This window comes from Agelaius tricolor, unplaced genomic scaffold (assembly GCF_023055355.1).
Source record: "Agelaius tricolor isolate 1412-34295 unplaced genomic scaffold, bAgeTri1.0.p SCAF_4, whole genome shotgun sequence".
NCBI classification, from domain to species: domain Eukaryota; kingdom Metazoa; phylum Chordata; class Aves; order Passeriformes; family Icteridae; genus Agelaius; species Agelaius tricolor.
In genome coordinates, this window is record NW_027269264.1 from 37,721,333 (window position 1) to 37,741,517 (window position 20,185).

The window sequence follows — 20,185 nt, forward strand, 5'->3', positions numbered from 1 at the left end:
CAAATGTCCTTCTGGGAGCAATCTTAACTTGAGGAGTTTCCTGGCTTTTGAATTCTTTCAAAAACATATTTTAGCACTGCCAAGGGCAGATTTTGACTTTTTTTGCATTTACTTTCTTTATTTTTTTTTGTCTATTTTTCTGTTTAAGGTGAGAAAGAGGAAAATTTTGAGGATATTTGGGCCTGCAAATCATTCTAGTTCTGTAGCTTTTCATACTATTGTAAACAAACACTGCACTTGCAACACCTGAGACAGCAAATCTTTGCTGAGGTCATAGAAGGAAACAAACTTAAACTGACCCTTTTAATATGGAACTGTGACCAAAAAAAGCCACTTTCCTTGTGTCTTGTCTAATTTTCTCTAGTGACAGCATTCCTGTGAATAGACCTGATAACAGAAATAATTTTGAAATATCTTAGTAGCCATTTTTTTTGCAGTGAGTCACTAGATGCTATACTGTGCTTTGAATAACTTTATAATTTGATCCTGGCTGAATAGGAGGGCTATTATCTAGTATTTTAGAGAAAGATACCTTTTCTCCCTCTTCCTTAATTATTGCATTGAGGATGGAAAATGGTATTTGTACTGTAGGATAAGTTATGATGGGTGTGAGACAAGAAGAGGTTCTCCACAAGTGAAATGGATTACAAAGAACTTGATTAATTATTGTTGAATTGTTGCCAGCAGAGTTACGTAAATAAAAATTAAGATCTCTTAGAATACATATCTCTATAATCTCATCTTGTTTTCCGGTGATGTCCAGGACAGGGCTGATATAAATTCATTAGACATGGTTTTAAGTCCCTTGATCCACACTGCCAACAGAGCTTTAGTACTCTTTGATTCAAAGATAATGGGATTTTGAATATACAAAGTTTCCATAAACTTCTTAGTTTAGGGCTAAATCAGCTTGCTGAATATATAAAGGTTTGCCAAATGCTGCTTTGAAGTGACTAAGCCTCAAGTTTCAAATCTCTTCTAGATTCAACATGTGAACAGGAACATCTTTGTAGCTGAACTGACATGCACTTACAAACCAATATGTTTGATGTACAGCACAGATTTTACGTTGATGGTATTTCCATTTCATAGGCAGTTTCATATATTTAACCATTTCAGACTTTCCTATTTTAGAAAAAACAAATGCCTTTGTAAAGCAAACCTTACTTTGCTCATATTTGCTTACTAGAGCCTACAGAAATGCTAACTAATTTTGAATAAGAATTTTAATTGTATGTAAAACAGCGTCTGTTTTTTCAGTGCTTATAAACCATTTCTTTCATTTCACAACAAGAAGTATCGATGAATTTAATATTTTTAAACTGTAATTTAAAATGTTAAAAACCAAATGCCAAATATGTAAACTTCTGTCCCAGTGTTATCTTATAGCAAGGGAAGCATAAGGTGAAGAAATGCGAATTCTAAAAATGTAATCAAGGACACCTCTTCATGACTAGCATTTCCTTCCAGAAGATTTTAGCAACTAAACTGGGAGCCCTTTCAAACACACATTGAAAATTAATTTACCTGTCTACCTGGGTAATAAAAATACCTATTTTCATAAATAATAACTTTCTTTCTTTCTTTTAATAGAAAATGAAATGACAGATTTTTACACTCTGCTTTTATACAAATAGAGATAAACATATTCAAAAATGAACATAGGTAATTTTCTGGATTTTTGTTGCCCAGGCTATCAAACTATTACCTGATCTTCACGGGAAACTCCTTTCTTTGGCTGCTGCTTTCGCTTGTCTTCATATTTTCTCTTCTCCTGAAGGTATTCTTCAACAACACTGTTTGGAGCAGGTTCCTCCTCTGAATAAGGAAACATATTTGGTTAAACAAATTTAGTTTGGTTTCATGATTTAGTGTCTTTTTGGAGATAAAATACCAAGCAAAACACTCCCATAAAACATTTCAGTTGTACTGCTTTCTCAGCAGTAGAATGATTTGCTACTTGCTGAAATGAAAAACACAACACTGCACTGGGCAGAGAATGAGTCAAAAGATTTTTGTTTCAATTATATTTTACTGTGGAGCCAGAGAAAGCAGGATAACAGAAGTAAAACCTCTGATGAAAACTGTTGAAATTCCTTTAACCAGATGACCTTAATTTCTGAAGAACTTGTAGCAGTTGAAATGTTATGTGTATTAATATTCTGTGACTATTTGTTCAAAAGTAAACAAATACCATTTATAGAAAATGTCATAGTTTTCCTCCTTTATAGGCTGAAATAGCCACAAATCAAGTCCTTGATTTTGCAATATGGAAAAAACTTAGTAACATTTAAATTCTTAACAGAGTCCATGTTGTTAATCAGGAATAAGCTCTTTTTTATATAACTCTTCAGGAATAAAACTATTTCTTATAAAGTGATATATAGATGAGTCAAGAGCAACTTTGTCTTTTTTTAACAGTGTCTGCACTGCAGAGTATGCACTGTCCCATTACATTATTAATGAATAAATTATTCATTAGTAGTTTAATGGGACAAAAACTGAAGTGGAAAATTGATCAATACCATACTTTCACATTAATTTCTTCTTGAACAGCACTAAGACATTGTACATATTGATTTAGTATGCTTAAAATTTATCTACTCATATTTACATAATTGTTATTCCTGGTAACAAACAGAAGAATAAACCTCCTGGATGTTCATTCCAGATGATGAACATTTGCAAATGAAAACATTTTTGGAGAAAATTGTTTCAAGAAATTTCAGGATATATGGCCTGGTGAACTGTAAATCTAAATTAATTTATTGTTATCAGGTTTTTCAGATGACTGCTGACAGCTATACAGAAAAAGTTGCTGATTCCAAACTAAATTTCTCTTGCAACTCAAGTTTTCTATGAAGTTTATAAACACAGTTGTTTGTAATAAAATGAAATAAATTCGTAATTATATATCTACATATAAAATAATTCCTTACATATTTCTACAAATAAAATATCTTATTTCCTTTTAATCTTAATTTCTACATTGCATTTGAACAACATTTAAATGCTTTCTACATTGTATTTAACAGGTACCAGGGAAAATAGTCGAACATACTTAATACCATTCAGAGCTGGTTTTTTTTTGCTGTTTTCCAATTGATATGTTGGATATAATCATGAACAGAGTCTGACAGGTACCAGCAAGACAAAGAAAGAAAAATCCATCTTCCAGAATGACCAAAATAGATAAATGCATACACACACACATTTAGGGATGATTAAACAGCTGCCTGAATGAAATCAAATCTGCCATAAAATCTTATGCAGCATACTATCAGATGAACTGAGGAGAACAGAAGTTCATAAAAAAACTATCACATATAATTAAAAAGCTCAGCATTTCCCCTTATTATGTCATTTTCTTCTACTAATTAAAAATCATGTTCTTAATTCAAGACCAACCCCTAGTCAAAATAATGCATTAGTTTTAGCATAAATGCATGTATCCAAAGTGTTGACTACCTGGAAGCAACATAATATCTTCTTTTACTAACACTTAGCCCCTATATAAATAAATTGAAGTCAAAATTATTCAAAACAACCTGCTTCCGTATAAAAAACAACCTTTCAGGTGACATTTAGCTAAATGAGTGCTTTAAAAGGAATCACATTTATCCCATGATGAATATAATTGCCCATCTATGATAAGCAGAAGAACTGAGAAGAGCGTTCTTGAACATATTTGAAAATGCCAGTCACAAACTGGCCATGAACATTTAAACCTTAAATCCACCCTCTAATATACATGTTCTGAATTTAGAGATGTGATCCTTAGTCATATAGATCTTTTGACTAAAATTTAGTTTAATGTAGTGCAGCTCAAATAAAATTCTTAAACAAAAAGGGTGAAATTCCCCTGAAGCTGTGTGCTTGTGTGTTTTTATCACACTCCTATGTGTGCCACTTACTGTTAATACAAGTAATTTAAATTTCAGTTAAAGCTTTCTTTTGGTATTATTGTTTCTTGGGTCTTTGCCTGTCAGAGGCTTTCTAATCCTCAACTTCATGCTCTCTGCCTCCTAGGAAAGCCTTTTCATAACTCAGACAAAAGATAATCAGATCCACTTGAACTAACTTCAGAGTGACTCAACCAAAAGAGCTGTGCCCTTGTACACATCATAGTTTTCCAACTTTCATTAAAATTACTTCAAAACATGCTTGTATTTCTTCATGAAGTCCTACAACCTATCACACACCATTTAAAGCAAGCAACAAAACAGGAAAGACTTTCAAGAGCCTCTAAGCCAATCAGTTATTAACATTTTAAAACTTGAAAACTGCAATGATTACAAAACTATAGAGTGCTTTTTAATAGAAATTATATATTCCGGTTTTGATAAGCAGGAATTATTTGACAAAACTACTTTGTGTCTGACTGGTAACTAGCAAGCAAGGAAAAAAGTCCAGAAGAGAGAGACTTGGTGGGAAGAAACCTTTTTAAATGTAAGAGTAGATTGCTGTCTACTACTTCATATCTCCCAGTTTGCAACCCAGACTCCCTGCAAGTCTTTTGCAGCTGAATTGAAAATAAGAGGAACAACAGCACTGTATGATGGACTTGACATTCATATCAAGCTTGACAAATTTAGGTCCAGCTTGCTCATTCAGCAAAAATACAAGGATCGTGACTTTGATATTAATCCCCTTAATCTAAGAGGATTTATTCAGAAAAAAATTAATGAAAAATGGCATAGATACACAGAAGTAAAAGAACAATTAAATTCAATTTAGGTATCACAAGGTGCAGAAGATAATTTAAGTTACAGGAATCTTGTTCCCTAGGAGGATCTCACCACAAGTGTAAATAGCATGAAGAAAAGAATTTCTTCTTTAGTTTGAACAAGCTGTTGCATATATTCCATCAGGAAGGAAGGTGAGGGGGAAAAAAAAAAGAAAACAGATTACATTCCTTATTGAAAATACCTTTCATCCTACATTCAAAAGAATTTATAAGTAATTAGCTATTTATGTAAGCTAGCTTGTTACCACCAAGAAAGTCTTCATCTTACTGTGTCAAAATAATTTCTTTCAGATAGATTCTTCTATCCTGAAAGTATGGCCAGTACATGACAACATGATGATGTAATCTAACCTAAAACTTTGGGTTTGGGACATGGTTTACAGTGATAGTCTGAAACTAAGGAGGAAATTCCAAAGTCTTTAAAGCAGAAAGGAAGATATTGATTAAAAAAATATGAAAGACCTTATTTTGCTCACACTTAAAACAGGAACAGTTCAAATGATGTCAGTTTTTAATTAACAAATGGAGGAAGTACAACAAGGGCAAAACTTGATCCAATGGCATTGAACTGAAGTGGTTTAGGAATGATCAGTTCCTAATAAGAAGTGAAGCAGAATAAAAGAAAGCTTGGTAATTTTAAGCTTAATTCCTAAAGCATCTGGTACATTTAACAGCATAACAAACACTCAACAAAAGATGTATCAGAAGTATTGTGTTTTCAAAACTGCAATTTTATCCTCCACTAAATGAAACCAAGAAATATGAATTCTAATTCAGCTGCCTGTGGTAGATCAGAACAGCATGATCACTGCTTATGCTCACATTGGTATTGCTCTTGAAGACTGGGCTCCATTCCTAGCACTGCAGGTAGTGTAACTTTGCCATAACAAGTCCACCAATTGTGGCACAGATAAGGTACAATTTGACACAAATGCAGGTCTGAGAGTATGCATGCAATTTTCCACAGTACAAACTCTTTTAAGCAAACCACCTTGTAGTAGTTAGTGTTCTTATACTTAGAATCTGTATGAAACTCTACAGATTTTATTTCCTTTTGAGAAAGAGACAATGAAACTGCGCATAAAATACTTGTTCAAGACCTGTTTAGTTAATGTTGCTATAGCTCCGGCCTGCCTAAGATTCTAAAGAGCCACCGTTTGCCAAGAAGTTAGGTAAGAGTCAGGAAATATTTAGCAACTGTGAACAATTGAATAGATTTGCTTACAGAATGAGTTCCACGGTTGGACTGATTACTAGATTTTCAGTTTGCTACAGTGAACAAAGCAACAGTTCTAGAACAAAAATACTAGTTCATTTAGCGAACTCAAACACTAAAATCTTACAAGTAATTCCTAGAGGTTCAAAGCACTTATCTGAAAGACCGCAAAACAGTGTGAACTGCAGGTTTCTAGTAAATGCTTTCTGACTTTTGGTAGGCACATGGTCCTAGTCTAATATACAGTTAATTTTCAAGTGTTGGTGGATTTTGAGTACATGCGTAAGATTATTACTAAAATCAAAGCTGGTTTACAGTGAGGTTTTGTCCTCTTTTCTTCTGCAGACAGAGAGGCAAACAGAAAAAAGTAGCAGGAAGGGGACTGCACAGGGATGCTGGGTATTAGGAGATTAAATGTAAAAAAAAATGTGAACAGTGGGAGAAAAAAAAAGTTTTGCAAAGATGACAGATGAATACTTTGATACAATGCAGCTCTACTGTATATACTGAAAAAATCTCCATACTTAATGCATTTATGCTGCAAAGTTCCCAAACCTTTAAAATTTGGATTTTGTTATTTTCAAAATCCTGTTAAAGTCCCAGACTTCAAGAAAGTATCTTTCCATGTAAGACAGGGCTTAATTCTTTGAGTGCCCCTGACATTATCCAGACATTAAAAAAAAACATTAATACAACATAATGTTACACTGGAGCACTTGATTTTGAGAATTTTCTAAACAATTTAATAATTTGATTACCATATCACAATAAAAAACAAACAAAAAATGCCTCAGCACTAGATGCCTCAGTGGAACTCTTATCCTTGAATGTTGGTTTTCACATTAGTTTTAAGGTTTCCCTATTCAGACAGTATTTTACAGCTTTTCTGTTTTCTCATGTATGACAATTAAATTTCATAGTCTACAGATTATTTGCCCATTTACAAAAATGTTCTAACAAGAAAAACGAAAATATTACTTCCTAAATACTTCTACTGTTTAAAACCAACATATAATTAACTGGACAGATGCTGTTTGTCTGAAGCAGATTTCACTGAAGTACATTCCCAGGTTTACTCTACAGAACTTTGAAAATTCAAGAAGATCTTTTTTGAATATTTGACCAAGTACTTCAAAATGCTGAACTAATTCAGCACTCAATTGATAGTGTTTGATGTAATTTCTGGCATCACTACAACAAATGTCACATAATAGAAAAACATCTTATTTAAAGTAAGGTCTTGACAGCAGTCTGGCATAGTCAACAATACTATTCACAAATTGGAAGACTGGTTATAATCAAACATGTATGGAGGGAATTATCTTTTTTCTCTGACCTCTTGAAACAATGTAAACACTTAAATTTTCACTCTCCAGTCTTTCTTAATTAATCTAATCTCCAAATAAAGAAAAATATTAGGTAAATATAATAGGAACAATTTGAAGAAGTGATACTAAATGTGATGCCAATACTAATAAAGATCAGTGGAGTAAACTTAAAATAGATGTTTCATGCTGCTGACCCGTCCTTAGCATCCTCTGAGAACAAGACTCAATCTTGTCCAGTATGACTTAAGCGTTATTCTCACCATTCTGTGATCTTCAGTGAAATTCTCCCACTATGGCTGCAAGCTCTGGCTGTGATGTATTGTTTATTAATCAAGCACAGAATCACACTAATGTGGTTACATAGCCTGTGAACTAACATTTTTTCCTAATGCAGCCGGCTTAAAGCATAGGCAGACACAATGCAAGTGTCTGCACCATCTGCACAGGCACACCTGATAAAGCATGACAATTCCCCATCCCAAATTCCCCAACAGGATAGGCAGAGAACAATGGAGAAATCGACTGCTACATAAACATCAACTTCCTGATAGAAGAACTTTTAAAATATGTATAATTTCTCATATGTAAACTAATGTGGAACAGGCAAACCATTGTATGTTTAGCAGAATGTCTTCCATGTTGATAGCTCTACTGTACTGATGAAAATTCAGGCCAATAAATATAAAATGACTAAGTGCTTTTAACTTTGGCGCAAAATTTGGTACAACACTTCTGTTAGAGGTCATTATATTAAAGATAAAGTCTTTCTAAAGTCTATTCTATCATTCCTCAGTTGTAAATTCTGTTTCACAATAAAGGTATGCTTCATTCCTTTGACTTGAGATTTCACCCTCCCATCCCCCTCCCTACATAAATTACACGTATCTTCAAGTATCTTCTCATAAATTTGTCCAAATAGTGTTCTGCTAGTTTTGGGTTGTCTTTTCCATTTTAATTGATTTGTTCATTATCCGTTTTGGTGGTACAATACTTGGAACTGAGTGCAATAGTACAACCACACTTTTACAGGTATTGCATTTGTAGCAAAAACCACACAGTGACAGCCACATCAGAGTGTAAATTCATGTTCATTTTCTAGTACAAACCTAAAATCTTTCACTACATTTTCATTAATAATTTTATCCTTTATTACTTGCATCTCATTTAACATCTTTTTAATTTTGCCTTAAATTTTAGTACATGTTTACTTTAAAGATTTTTAGTTAGGTACTCCACTGACTAGGTCAATAGGTTCTTTCCTGCCATCCATCTTTCTCAACAGGTACTGGAACAGACCCCTTCCTATCACAAAAAGGAAAGCCAAGATTATTCAAGATTATTTGTACCATTAGCTGTAACCTGCAGATTTTCAACTGATTTATGTCCTGCCTGCTATTTATTTCAAAGAAAATAAAAGCCCCCCCACCAACCCTGGTATATAAGTTCCCTTTGCTTGAATAGAAGGTATCCTTCCAAACTGTACCATAGTAGTAACTATTGCCCAAGTATTACTTTATTCTGTCACTGTAAAGGTGAATTTCCTCAAATAACAAAGTCCACCGACTGGCACCAGAACAGGAAGAAGTTTAAGCAATAGTGCTTAAACTGCCATGGCACTATTCAAGATAATTTATCATATATGTTCATATATGTTCATATATTTATCATATATGTTCAAAAGGACTACACTTTACCTTTGCTATACCTCTACTCACAGTTCTTTTTTTACAAGGCTAGTGACAACACTCATTATTTTGTCAGTGAGAGCTTATATTCTAGTGATTACTAGAACATTTTCAGAGTCAGCAATTCTTAACATTTGGTGCCAGATTACATATACAAATTAATGATAATGTATTTTTTTACTTTGTCAAAATGCTGATCAAGTTCACCTGTTATTCAAGAGAATCCAAGTTTTTCTAAAAATTATGTTGTATTTTATACCCCTCTTGCAAATTGTGTGTTATCTGCATTTTGAAAAAAATATTTTTGTATTTTCTTTCATATTTCTATGGTATTGAGAACTGAACTAAGAATTCACTCTAAAAGTGTGTCTCACCCCACAGCGTTTAAAGACACTTTTTAGTTTCTTCAGTTTGGCTAATAAAGGGTGTTTCATCCTTCTGGACTAAAATGTGCACTTTACATGCTATTATAAACGTAGCAATTTATTCCCATTTAAAAAGAAACAGAATATAAAACTGGTCTGACAAAGAAGAGGGCAGCTGAAGATGCCATTTTGTCAAGGTTTAAGGAAAATAAATATGGTAGCAACTTTGTGAATTTGAGTTCCATCAGTGTCCTATGATACATGAAATTTGAAGTCAGTAGTTTTGAGTTCAAAGTTAACCATCTGCATTTAAGAACCTTTCCAAGTCAGAAAGTCAAAAAGACCTTGCAAGTCAAGCGGTCACAGTATGGATGTAACTAATGAACACTTAGAAGGAGAAAGACTACCTGATTTGAGAACAAATGCTATCTATACAACTTCCTTACATACTGGCATCATTACATTACTACCATCCCTAGGGAAAGAAAAAAATCTACATTTCAACAATAGTCCACATTTATGTACATTTATAAAACACAAAACTAAAAGACCCTTTAAAACCAGAATATTAACTGGAGATCTACACAAAGCCTCTTACCTTCTTTCTCTTTAGGTCTTAAAGCTCTTTCTTCTTTTTTGTGCTTTGCTTCCAGCAGTTCTCGTTTCAGCTGTCGGGCTTCCTTCCGTAGCTCCTCACTGCAAAGAGAAACATTTACAGGAATATAATCTTCTGAGATATACAACTACTCAGAAGAAACAGAATCAAAGTTAATGGGCAGTAGATTTTTGATACAAACAAAGGGAAAGTATGGACTCACTGATGCTATGAACATGGCTTAAAAATCACTTAGGACCTCAGAAAGTCCATATTTTCATTAGCAGTGATAACAAAAGAATATCAACGGACATCCTACTTTAAGACCCCATTCGAAATATGTTAAGGAAATGAATAATAGAACAAGAAATCCCCATTTGAATTTTAACATTCTAATTAGCCATGAGAAGCACATGAAATCTGAAACAGAGGTACTGCCAAATAAATATTGCATGTGTTATAAAATTTAGTTTGCTCAAGTAATAAATCTTGGTATTTTTCCTGGATTTTTTGGCTGGACAAGCAATGCAAATTGCAAGCAAGTTGTTCAGTGACAAAGACATGAAACGTATGTAAACATATATTATTAGATATGAAAATTAATTTCATTCTACAAATACCTAATGGGATAACACTAGAAAAAAGAAACTAAAATTTTCAAATCATTGTGCCAATATCAAATGAAACATTTTTCTTCATAAAATCACAATTTGTAAGGGACCTCTGAAGATGAGACAGTCCAGGTTCTTTTTTCAGTTGAGGGCCCGATACAAGAGGATGCTGAGAGCACTCACCAGTCAGGTTTTGAATATCCAAAAATGGAGACTTCAAAAAGTCTCTGGGCAACTACTTCTTAACCTCCCTCAATGCAAAAAAAGCTCTTCTGTAAATCGAATTTAAATTTTATTTCAGCTCATGCCAATTTGCAACCATCTAATGGTTACCTGTGCAAAAGAACTGATAATTAATTCAAATTATTCTGATGTTAGAATTTGTATTTTGCACTTTAAAATTTTTTTAGCTTTAAATTAGGTTCTGGTTGATTTAAATTTCATCACAATCAATGAACTGCAGGAGTTATTACAATGCAACATGCAAGCATTTTTCCCCTGCACTTGTTTTATGCACCTTAATTTTCATCTGTAATACCGCTATGGACCACATCCTTTTCTAAGCAAAAGATTCGAAACTGTTGGGTGATGACTACTTTTGATTTTCATTGTCATTTGTATATATACACAAATACAGAAAAGCACATGCAAAAAGCACTCCGTCTCTAAACTCCATGAGAGACCCTAGAGAGGCTCAAAGTCCTTGAGGTAACCCTAGCACACAGTCATTCACTGATGCTGCTACAACCAATATGAAACAAGACCACAGTCTTTCAAAACTGAAATATTTAGGTGGTGGCAAAACAATACAGATCACCTCACAGCTGGAGATAAATGTAAATTTATAATGGAGGAACAATTCAGTGACTAAACAACAGAAAAATCATGGCATCTTCATCACTGGGCCTGAAGTTTTTCTAGAAAGCAAGTCAAGGTTGAAACAAGAATTAATTCACGGAAGAGCTGTAGTAATGATTAAATTATGATTTTTGATGGCATAGTATGTTATTTTCCCTTCTTCTTTTTCAGTATTATAATTACATTGCTTATATTTTTTTAAAGACAATTTCCTTCCATTTGCTTTTGCTGCCTTCTCATTCAGTAACATCAAAAGAAAATTATTAACTGGTTATCCTTAGATGGTAACATTATTTAGAAAGTGTTGTTCCAAGTAATCATATCAGAACAAAGAAAACAACCTAAAATACTCTTATTAATTTTAAAAGCAATTCTAGAATGTTATAAATAATAAAAGTATGTTAAGATTATTACATAAGTTTAATTTTGACATGAGCAGAATCCTATAACATCTTAATAAAAAAAATTATGACTAAAGTACTTCAATATTGCTCATGTTAATTTCATAGCACGAGAGATGGATTTTAATTCAGTTTAGATAAACCAAATAAAAACCAAGCTATATTACAATATTATCCTTTCATCACGTAAACTAATAGCCTGGAAGGAAGTCCTGGATTCAATCCCCTCCTATTACAGGCAGTCACATCTTTCCCCAAACGTATTAATTCCATTAAAAGCACATTTCATGTTCTCATGCCTATATTTATTAATGATAATTTTCAACACTCATGATTTATATGGAAAGGTTATTCTAGAACTGACAAGCAGGTACCTTAATAATACCAGAGGCAATGAGAAAGAAAACAGAAATCTCTGTTCAGATAATAGCTTTGTTTTCTGCTAAGCACTCTTGAAAAATGCATAATATTCTGTTTGAGAGTTCCAATTCTAAGTTAAAACACAAACAGTATTTTCAAATAGAGACTCTCAATGATAAAACAAAACAATATAAAATGTCATATTTGCACAACTTGCAGAATGTGTGAAAGAATCAAGGTGAATGTTCTGCTCTACACTGTCAATTTTGAAGCCTTTTCTGATATTCCCCCTTCTGCTCCTTGGGGTATCTGTGAACATGCAATTCTTGGAATGGATAGCAAATTCCCCATTTGGCATGTACATCTAAGACTTTTATAGGGCTCAAGAATCTTATTTTTGTCTGGATTGCATTACTGTTCATCTCTGGTACTGCAAGAATTTTACAACTGTAAATATTAGAATAAAAATTATGGATTTGGAATATGCACTTTGTCTCTTTGCCAGACTGGTTTTGCTGTAGAAGTCAGACATATATCTGTCTGTTTTCTGCAAATGGTGTATTGCAACTGTATCTCAAATAAGATGATGATAGAAAAATGGTGGCAAACATATTCAGCAGTTGGAAAACTGTAGATGAAACATTTTGATGTTGGAAAACTGTAGATGAAACATTTTGCTGCTGGGTCCTGTATGGCCACCTGTGTTAACAGTAAGGCTGACAGTTACTGTTGTGCTTGACTTTAGCAGTAGCTGTTACAGTTTGCAATTAGTACTGCAATTCTGTTTTTAGAAAGAAAATGTTAAAAACTTCTGCACTGAATTAATTTATGCATGAATCACCAGTATTTATATATTTTACCTAGGAAAGACTTCAATGATGAAATCTAAAAGGACTGGCATGTTTATTAAAGACTACATGGCCAACTGTTACTGTCTTTTCACTACCATCAACCTGAGTGTAAATAGGTGCATCACATCCCAACACTTCAGAAAACTGGCACTCTGTTTTAATTATACAAACTGAACTGTAAGCTATGTGGTATGTCAGCAGTCCCAATACTGTGCAGTGAATTGTCACAACTGACACTGATGAAGAATGTTACCACTTGACTCTGCTGGGAGAAACTCTGCAAACAACAGGGCCCATAAGCTGAATATGCAGTATAAATCAGTGCAAAAAAGATACCAAAACAGAGGCAATATATTTTATTATGGTTACTAACACAGATGTAGAAGGAAAAACCCCCACAGGTTTCAGGGCACACGAGCTCTTCTTCAGCTAGTTTTTTTTTTTTCCACAGTTTGCTTAATAAAAGGTATTAGCTTTCACTATAAACTTTCTTTGCTTACATTGTTCAGTCACCAGTTACACTGCCAGAAAATGCAGATGTATGCATTAGGGTATGTATAGAAGCATATATCATATACCACATATCACATATTAAGGCTGATTTTATGCACTATCTGGACCTTCTATGTTCACAGCAGATCCTGGAACAGATAGGAGACTAGGTTTTCTCAGTTTAAGATGAAAATCTAACTTTGCTTACTGCAAGATAGTTAACAACTGTTAAACAAAACAAGAAAAAGTGGAGACCAACGGCATCTCTCATCCAGACCAATGCTATGTCTATCTGGATTGCAAATGCCTAGCTTAATGTTTGATAGAAATAAGTTTACAGTTTTTTTTTTTTAATAACACACCTCATTGTAACCCAACAGAACTGTTGCAATTAGGTTTTCCTCTTACTTTGTCACTTCTGAATGATGGGTTGCAGGAGGAACTTTTGGTTTTGTTCTTTATTATGATTCTATGACTCTTAAATTTCACCCTATTTCTATCATTCAAGCTTTTGAGATCATATAATTTTGCATTAGGATATTCCTGTCTCATTAACATTACCTTCCAACTTTATAGTATTTACAAACTTCTGATAACAAACTGTGGTGGGGTTTTTTGTTTAGTATTTAAAGTATTACTGAAAAACCTGGAATTAGAACTAGCCTTAAATTTGAAACAAAACAATAGCTTTCAACATAGTTTATCTTCTCTTTTGACCAGCTTCTTGCTTATTTTGCAGTTCTTGTTCTTCTTCTATATTTCCCTCTCTTTAATTTTAACCTCCAGATTAATCCCAAATAAATTTTATCATGAATATTTAGGCTAGAGAAAATCCTACATTGGCTCAGGAAATACCTATAGGCTGGTCAATTTATAAGAATCTTTTTTAGTAAATCAATTAACATGTTTTTTCTATTAGTCACTAATAAGCATATTTAATATTCTTGTTTTCATATCTAGATCATTGTCTTATATTGTTCTACAGTCTTAGGGAAGCAAACCAAATCTGTAACTCGATATGAAATCTTCTAAGTGTGGTTTCACCAGAAAAGTCAAGCAGGTTCTAATATCTTAGAAAAGGTAATAAACCCTTTAGAAGTAGCAAGGGTGTACACAAAAAAAAAAAAAAAAATCCCAAAAGTATTACTTGCAATGAAAAACTCACAAAAAAAATGGACCAGAAAGATGAGCAATTAATTAGTGTGACTAGCAAGCAGTAAAATAATTTTTAGAATAATTTTGCCTCTCTAAACCTAAAGTTAGAGCTGTCAGAATAGATTGTAAAAGGTCTTATGTTAGAAAGTGTATTGAAGGGGCAAAGATGAGTTTTAAAGAGGAAACAGCTGAAAGTTTAATGCTAAAATGACTGAGTTAATTAAAACAAGAAAAGTAAAAGAAGCCAGAGGTCACCAGGTCACATGGGATTAAAGGGAATAATAAAGTAAAATAAAATCACTGCTGATTGGATAAATGATTGATTTGTGTCAGCTTTCTCAAAAGAAGATTCTAGAAAGTAACTCTCCAAGAACTTGATCTGATTTGGACATAAAGATGAAACAAAAACAGAGAGAGAAGTGTCAGAATGGTAAATTTAAACCAAATTTAAGTGTGATAAAGTTGCAGAGTACATCCTCAGAAATGAACTCAGAAATTACTGTTTCACTAACTCACCTTAAAACCAATGTTGTACCAGATGACCAGACAGTAACAAGCACTGCATCTCTAGAACAAAAGGGATGACCAAGGACAGCACAGTGGACGTCATGACAGCTTTTGTTTGAAGTAACTAATCAAGTACTCGACTTTACTTCACTCACGTAAAAATCAGCTTGAACAGTGAGTCTCTAAATTTTCTTGCTAATCCAATCCAGTAATTTCATTCAAACATACTGGTAAAGGTGTGGATGAACAAAGTCATGGACAATAAGATGAACAGCTTTATGTATTTAAAAAGCCTATACAATGTGCCTTTTAAAGAGAGGGAAAAGGTTGAAAAGTGGATTGAAAATAAAGCACAGAGTGAAAAAAATTAGCTAGAATAAGACAAGAATAAGCAGTTATATTGTTTATTTCAGTATAACTAAATTAATACTTCAGGTTAAATACTCTGAATAAATGGAGTGAAATACATTTATAGAAGATCCAAAATCAGGAATTCAGCCAATTCCAGACAAAATATGATGATTTCTCATGGTTTTACCTCAGGAACATGGAAAATCAGGTTCTCACAAACTCTAATAAAATTATCTTATAAAACTGAAGAAGGTCCTGCAGAGTGAAGTCCTACTCTTTACAAGGACTGGTACTCTAAAGTAACAGAACAAATTCATGAAAAAAGTATACGAACTTAACTAGTAACAGCACAACAAAGAACTCTACCAATCTGTTGTGGAAAACAGTCAGAGAAAATGCACATTTATTTAGGAGAATAAACCAAGAATTATTATAGTGGCTCTACAAGAGACAGCCAATATTACTCCATTTGGAATACTATAAATGAAACAGAATATCCTATGCGAAAATTGCCAACACAGTAATACACAAAACTCCAGAAAAGATGACCAAGATTATTCCCCTCATGAAAAATCACCCCTGACCTGAAGATGAAGAAAAAAGGAATTACTCATTGCAGAAGAAGATGAGACAAAAGAAACATGAAAAAGTGTAGTAAAACCACAACTTACAGCAAACTTTTACTATCTAGGCAAAGAGACACTCAGTAATACCTCAGTAATTCAGAAAAGATAAAATATTTTTCATTTTTCAGATGAGACCACAGTTTCTTTGGGGTAAAAAATCTTCACATTAATAAAAGTATGTCTGACATTTACATGAAAACCAAGAATATCTATTTAGAACAGTTAGTGCTAAAAACTAATTTCAAAATAAATAGAATACTCTGTGCTTTGGGATCACCTAATTACAAATCACCTTACAGGTATTGCTGATAGATTCCTTTCCCAATTCTCTGAGGCCAATGGTACTGGCCACTGGCCAGACAATTCTACTTGCAGATTCCTACATCATCAATGGAGGTAAAGACACTTCAGACCACAGCATATGCCAAATGGAAATTTTTCTCTACAAGTCTCACTCTGACTCTCCGTTTTATGCAAAGTGTCATCAGTGCTCATGATTACTAAGCACCAAGATATTTGTATCAGCACCAGTCTTCAAAAGAATATAATATGAGAGATGATGGAAATAGCTTTCTATATGTTCTAGTACTACTGGTATACCATAGGTTATTTAAAACATCTAACTGGACAGATTAAACTAAGAACATAATATATGCCAATTATATATCACCATTCCTTGGAAATTGGATAAAACACTTGCTCTGAGTTTTGCCTGCTGTTTCCCAACATCTGATAAAAATTTTTAACAGATGGAAATGATTGCAAAGTGAACAGCACTCCCTTCATGTTCTCCATTCTGCTGATTTAATCACAAACCCACTGAATCTGATAGTAATGAAACAATAGACTTGTTGCTGATGAGATCACCAAATGGCTTCCATAAAAACCTATCAGACACTGTAAAATATAGTCACGACAGATATAGTTATTTTCTAATCTACCATATTATCTGACAATACAAAATAGTAAATTCTATAATAGAAGCAATGTTAAATAAACAAATTTTATTTGTAATTACATTGAAGAACCATATTAAAAAAAGAATTTTGCCAAAAATCTTTCATAGAGCTGGCTGGCCTAGACATTTATAGATTTTAACATTCTCCCCTATTACAAAATGTCAACATTATTTCTGAGTGAGTCTGCTCTGCAGTCTCTATATAATTGGTATTTTAAAAACCCAAACCACGTTAAAACGATTTGCTACTGCAGACTACAACTGGGAACTCTGAGTACACAGTAGCTGGTAGTTCTAATAATGTCAAAAAGGCTTGAAATTAGGTATGTCTTGAGGTGCTCTCAGGATCAATCCTGAAATGTCTGCAAGATCAGCTAAACATCCTACAGAATCTACCTAATGTATTCCTCCACAAACAACTACAGATTTTTTTTACTAAGACTTTAAATTAGTAGATATCTGAAGAGAAAATAATTTAATTTTTCCCAAATGTCAACTCCACATAAAATTGCTTTTTTGTCCATAAAAATGTCATCAACTTAATGCCAGTTTAAAGACTGTCTGCAGAATGTTTCAAGTCTAGAAACAAACACTGAGCCTCACTCAAAACAAAATCCCCCTCCTTCTTCCAACAGTACTATTTGAACCTCAAAGGATCCAACAGGGTGATTCATCCAGCCTGGGGATCCTCCCTGGCTGCCCCCTCTTCTAGGGGCTCCTCTGATCCAGACAAGAGAGAGCAGACTGGAAAGAATTTTTCTGGCAGCAAGAAAAGAACCTAGCTGGAGCAACTGCTTTTCCCAAGCCCTCTTTTGTCACATGAAGGAACCTCATGTACATGATGTGACAGGGTAGAGATGCAGGACACTATGGGAAAGTCAAAAGCCAGGATTTCCACTGTCAAAACAATTTACATCATACTTCTTCTGAGGAACTCCTGAAGACAGAGATTGCTAGGTACAGGCTGGATAAGATGCTTTGGTAGCAGCATCCTGCTCCTTGTTTCCCTTCTATTTAAGGCAGAAAACAGAGACATACCCAGTAAACACAGCACTTCAGGGAATTACACTCCTGAGTTGCACAACAGAATGCAATCAAAATAAGCCAAGTAATATATTGTGAATTCTCTATCTCTGGAAAAATTATGTAGCTCATTCATTAATCAAGCAGTGTTAGCTCAGGCTACCCCTGCTTCTGTATCAGAACACAAGCTGGTTAAGAGGACCTTTTAAAACCCCCCTGCCTTGATTTTATGACCTCCTCTATCTAAATAAGCTGAAAGAAGGAGCAGAACAGTTTCAACTGGGATTTTGGTGAGAATGGGCCATCAAGACCTTCTGGCTGTCCCGTAAAAGAAGAGATCCTCATGTCGAAGTTTGTTCAAAAATCAGATTTCAGACATCAGAGACAGGATGTGATTAGCTATTCTGGCTACAGATATTTTGTGTGGAAGGTGAATTACAATATAAATGGAGATCTGAATGAGTCTAAAAAATGCATCCAAACAAACAGAAGACAAAAGTATCTTCAACAGAATGTAAGCTACAGGTGTTATTTGCTATTTTTCATATGACAAAGACTTTGCGGGTATGAAATGAAAATGCAAAACAGCACATTTAAAAGAAATAAATATTGTCCACACTGCAAACAATTAAATTGAGGAATGTATTACCACAAGACACCATACAGATCAAAACCATGAACAGGTTCAAAGCAGCTAGGTCTAGTCACAGAAGAAAAATATACCACAGAAGATTAAACAGAAAAGGCCAAATGAACTTCTTGACTAAATAAGCCTTGAACTTCACATTGTTGGAAAAAGGAAAAGTTGCTACTTCTATCCACCATGAGAGACAGGACATTTGGCTAAAGAGATCTTTGATCTAATTTGGCTTAATTTCTTCTTAAATCAGTTATGGTTTCTAAAACCTGACACTTATTATCTTAACTTAGTAACACACAAGCATGGAGTGATATCTGCCATACTGGAGAGCTCCATGTTTGAAAGTTCATAAATGTATTTTTTTTTAAATGGATTTTAGGAATTAAATACTGCTCATGTAAAAATATTCCTTACAGAAAATGGTTTGTCATTTTCTGTTAATGAATGGAGGGAAACTACGTTTTTTTGCAGCTCCAAGAAAGATAATCCTCCTATTTTATGCAACAACTGTGAGATATGCAGTGGTAAAACAAAAAGCAAAAGCTTTCTAATTTTATGTAATGCATCAGTGGTCAAACGAGGAAGTAGATTAATAGCCAACAGATTAATTTTGAAATACAACCAAAGCCTGACTCAGTATTTATGACCTGTGGAAACTTCCTCCATATTGAATATTTCATGCTCAACCATCATGCCACATCTGACAGAAGAGTTATCTGAAGAATGAAGACTATTGAATTAATTACACCAATGTATACACGATCAGAAAAACTATCCCAGTTTCCTCACAGTGTTATCAAAGCATGTATTTCAGTGCATAGTATGTTCTGTACATTAGTTGTTTAATTTCAACTATATGAGTCACAAAAACCAGTGAAAAAAAAGCATTGCAATAAGACTACTACAAAAAAATTATAAAGTTAAAGTGACTATTTCTATAACAATTATTATAAACGGTGAAGTCTCTAAATAACCAAAAGTAAGGTCCATTATTTCAGAGTCCTACAAGCACCATCGCGGCTCTAGGTTATTTTACAGAGGAATATTTGAGCTGATCTGCTTCCTACTCCAGGTGGATTTCACATTCTTATGAAGTAGTTTAATTTCTAATCTCTTCCCTTTACCCATTCTCTACTCACGTGAAAAAAGAATGGCTCCAAAATGCCTCTTACATTTCTTATCCCACACCTGTACATCAATTAAGCATGGACTATATGTGAGCCAGAAAAAACATGTTGATAGCTCTTTAGGCTGAATGAAAAGAATTTCTAAATTGAGCTAAAGCACATTTCAAAAATGAATTCAAGTAGCGAAGACATTTTATTTTTTCAGTACATCTGAAACCGGACCTGAATCATTATGTTGCAATAGACGTCTACTTCAGATGATCACCCCACACTCAGGTGTGATTGAAAA

The 20,185-nt window shown here is 33.7% G+C and overlaps 1 protein-coding gene across 1 annotated transcript in view; it reads right to left on the reverse strand.

The window, feature by feature from the left end:
* CWC27 (CWC27 spliceosome associated cyclophilin) overlaps positions 1–20,185 on the reverse strand; it is an 89,177-nt gene that overhangs the window by 17,875 nt on the left and 51,117 nt on the right. Inside the window, exons 11-12 of the mRNA XM_071425340.1 lie at positions 9,940–10,037; positions 1,709–1,818 (exon numbers count right to left, since the gene is read on the reverse strand). Of these exons, the coding sequence (XP_071281441.1) occupies positions 1,709–1,818; positions 9,940–10,037 (208 nt within the window). The remainder of the gene's footprint in view (positions 1–1,708; positions 1,819–9,939; positions 10,038–20,185) is intronic.